General features: G+C 61.8%; 1 protein-coding gene across 1 annotated transcript in view; it reads left to right on the plus strand.

Annotated features, from left to right (window-relative positions):
- ATP6V1B1 (ATPase, H+ transporting, lysosomal 56/58kDa, V1 subunit B1) overlaps positions 1-1,687 on the plus strand; it is a 66,561-nt gene extending 64,874 nt beyond the window's left edge. Inside the window, 4 exon segments of the mRNA XM_009884094.1 lie at positions 281-363; positions 586-690; positions 1,279-1,408; positions 1,521-1,687. Coding sequence (XP_009882396.1) covers positions 281-363; positions 586-690; positions 1,279-1,408; positions 1,521-1,687 — 485 coding nt within the window.
- The last annotated feature ends 1,423 nt before the right edge of the window (positions 1,688-3,110 follow it).

Genomic DNA, 3,110 nt, shown 5'->3' on the forward strand with positions numbered 1-3,110 from the left:
AAGGATGTGGTGGGGGGGGAATCAGGCGTGGGGGGGAGGGGGTGTGTGTGTGTGTGTGCAGGGGTGGGGATGGGGGTGCATGCCCAGGCAAGTCTAAACCAGGCAGTTCTCTGCCTGGTGATGGGGAGAACTGGCTCTTGCTCACTACCACAGGCCGGTGCAGCTTCCCCCAGGGCCATGCTGCTCCAGTCACCCTCTGGCATGGGGCACAGCCATGTCCCATGCCCGGCTGAGCAGCCAGACCCACTTTTGGGGCTCACCCTGCCCTGCCTTCCCCCAGACATCACCCACCCCATCCCTGACCTGACGGGCTTCATCACTGAGGGGCAGATCTACGTCGACCGGCAGCTCCACAACAGGCAGGTTCGTTCCCATACCCTTTCCCAACTCCATGCTGTGGCGGAGCGGGGATGGATCCAGCTCTGCCATGCCCGCCAGCATCATGTGGGGCTGGAAACCACCCAAGAGCACTGGGATGGGGGGTGCCGAGGGCAGGGGGTCACCCGAAGTGGAGGCAGCAGTCCCCTTGCCTGCATGAGGGTGTCCAGCAGGGCGAATGTGAGGGGGTTCCCTCTCACCCTGCAGATCTATCCCCCCATCAACGTGCTGCCATCCCTCTCCCGCCTGATGAAGTCGGCCATCGGGGAGGGCATGACCAGGAAGGACCACGGGGATGTCTCCAACCAGCTGGTAAGGGCTGGGCAGGAGGGGGACGATGACAGGGGTGGGGTGAGTGGGATCATTCATCCCTTCAGAGCCCTCCTCCCTCTGCTTGGGGCTGAGATCTTGGTGCTCTTGGCCGTGATGGACTCAAGCACTTATTTTTGGCACCTCCTCAACGTGAGGGGTAAGGAGGTGGGATGCTTTGCCCTGGGAAACGTAAAGTCCAGGGGGTGCAAAGCCCCAAATGGGGGAGCAGAGCTGTAGCTTGTCCTGCTGCAAGAATCCTAGGCTGACAGCAAGTCAGATGTTTTCCGTGTAGCATGTATTATTATATATAAGATAATTATATATAACTGTGGATGGTGCAGATGCCAGAGGGATTTGAAAAGCACCTGGTCACACAGGCTGAGCCCGGGCATGCAGACCCTGCTCGGGGTGTCCCCGAGGCGCGGGGTGACACAACCGGGCAGCAAATGGCCGAGCGAAGGCTGGTGTTTCCCTGAGCCCCTCCCAAAGCCGGGCAGGGGGGAACCTGCACTGCTGCCCCCACTCTGCCTGCCCGCTGGGTTGCACCGAGCGTCTGCCTGCCTGACGGCCGCCCGCCCATCCCAACAGTACGCCTGCTACGCCATCGGGAAGGATGTGCAGGCGATGAAGGCGGTGGTGGGAGAAGAGGCACTCTCGCCCGATGACCTGCTCTACCTGGAGTTCCTGCAGAAGTTCGAGAAGCAGTTCATCACCCAGGGTGAGGCGGGCGACCGGACCCCAGCACCGCACCTGGGAGGGGGTTTCAGGACTGGACCGGACCCCCAGCATCTCCCAGCTCCTGCACTTCCCTAGCTTGCATCTCTTCTTAGGTCCCTATGAGAACCGGAGCATCTTCGAGTCCCTGGACATCGGCTGGCAGCTGCTGCGCATCTTCCCCAAGCAGCTGCTGAAGCGCATCCCCGAGAACATCCTGGCTGAGTACTACCCACGCGAGGCCAAGACGCCGGGCCAGGGGGTGGCCAGCACAGCCCTCTGACTCCCCCCTGCTCTGGGTTGAGATGGTCAGCTTTGGGGAGCAGCCTCGCCTCCCCCAAACCTCTACGGACCATCCAAAGGTCCCTCTGGTGGGGCCAGCTGGGGTTAGCTGCTGGGAGGGTGCTGGGGGCTGTGGATCCTCAACACCGGCGTCCCAAAGTGGTGAGAAACCTCTTCTCATTGCTCAATAAAACCAGCGGGGTCACCAAATACCCTCTGTGCTCTTGCACTTCCCACCGTGGCTGTCTCCTTCCCACCTTTGGGCACCAAGGGCACCCTTGGGTCCGTTCCTATCCTCTTGCCTGCACCCCACGGGAGCAGCACTCCCTGCCCAGCCCAGGCACACTGCCTGATGCCGTCACAGCTCCTCGCCTGGCAGGCCAGAGGTGCGGGAAGCTGCCCAAGCTCCCACTGAGCTGGCATCTCCTCAAACCACACCATTTTTTATTTTAAGATGACCTGGGAGGTGTAAAAGCCGTGAGAGGGGGGTGTTTGCTGCAGAGCTGCACGGGGAAGGAACTGGTGGACTTGGCAGTGCTAGATTTGTGGTTGGACTCAATGCTCTTAAAGGTCTTTTCCAACCTGAATAATTCTGTGATTGTACGACCTGAGCATCTCCCTGGGTCCAAGCGACTTGCAGCCAAGGGCAGAGCGAGTTTTGGTTCCCGGTGGCTTTTGCAGCAGCGCTTCTCCCCTGCACAGCCAGCGCCACCCGGATTGGGGTGCTCAGCCCCACCAGAGGCGGTGGTTGTGGTGGTGCAGCTGCACCAAGACTGCGCCGGCACGGCACGGTTTCACTTCCCTGCAGCAGACGGGGAGGGTGGGGTGAGACGAGTGCCGGGGCAGGGGACAGGCACCCAGCCGAGCTCAGGGTGCTGCGGGCCACCAGACCCACCGCCATGGCCTGGGCTGGGGAGGGTGCAGGGCAGCTCACAGGTAAGGTCCCTCTTGTGTGTTCGAGGAGGTGGTGGGCTTGGTGGGCTCACATGCAGCCAGGCATCCCCGCATGCCTCAAGGCAGAGTGGCGGGGGTGGCTCTGGCTGTCCCCTACCACCATCACTGTGGCCTCTGGGTGCCACCGGCTGAACAAGATGGTTTGCAGGGGGTGAAACCAGCCCAGAACTGGGCCTGGAGAAGGATTTTCTCCGCTCAGCCCTGTGTTGTGGAGGGGCCAATGACCGGTGGGTTGTATTTAGAGGGACTTCCAGCTCCCAGGCGCCAAGTGTGTCTGTCCGCCTGTCCATCCGTCCATCCCTCTGCCGCTCTGGGCGGTGGGAGATGCCCACCCCAGCTGCCACCTGTGGCTTAGGGCTTTTGCTGGCGTTTGCATGCTTGTACAGCTTCATCTTGCAAGAACCGAGGCCACTGGGGAGCAGCACCCTTTGCACAGCCCCAGCCCCACAGCTGGGACGGGGAGTCCCAGC

The sequence above is a fragment of the Charadrius vociferus genome, unplaced genomic scaffold (assembly GCF_000708025.1).
Source record: "Charadrius vociferus isolate BGI_N301 unplaced genomic scaffold, ASM70802v2 scaffold544, whole genome shotgun sequence".
NCBI classification, from domain to species: Eukaryota; Metazoa; Chordata; class Aves; order Charadriiformes; family Charadriidae; genus Charadrius; species Charadrius vociferus.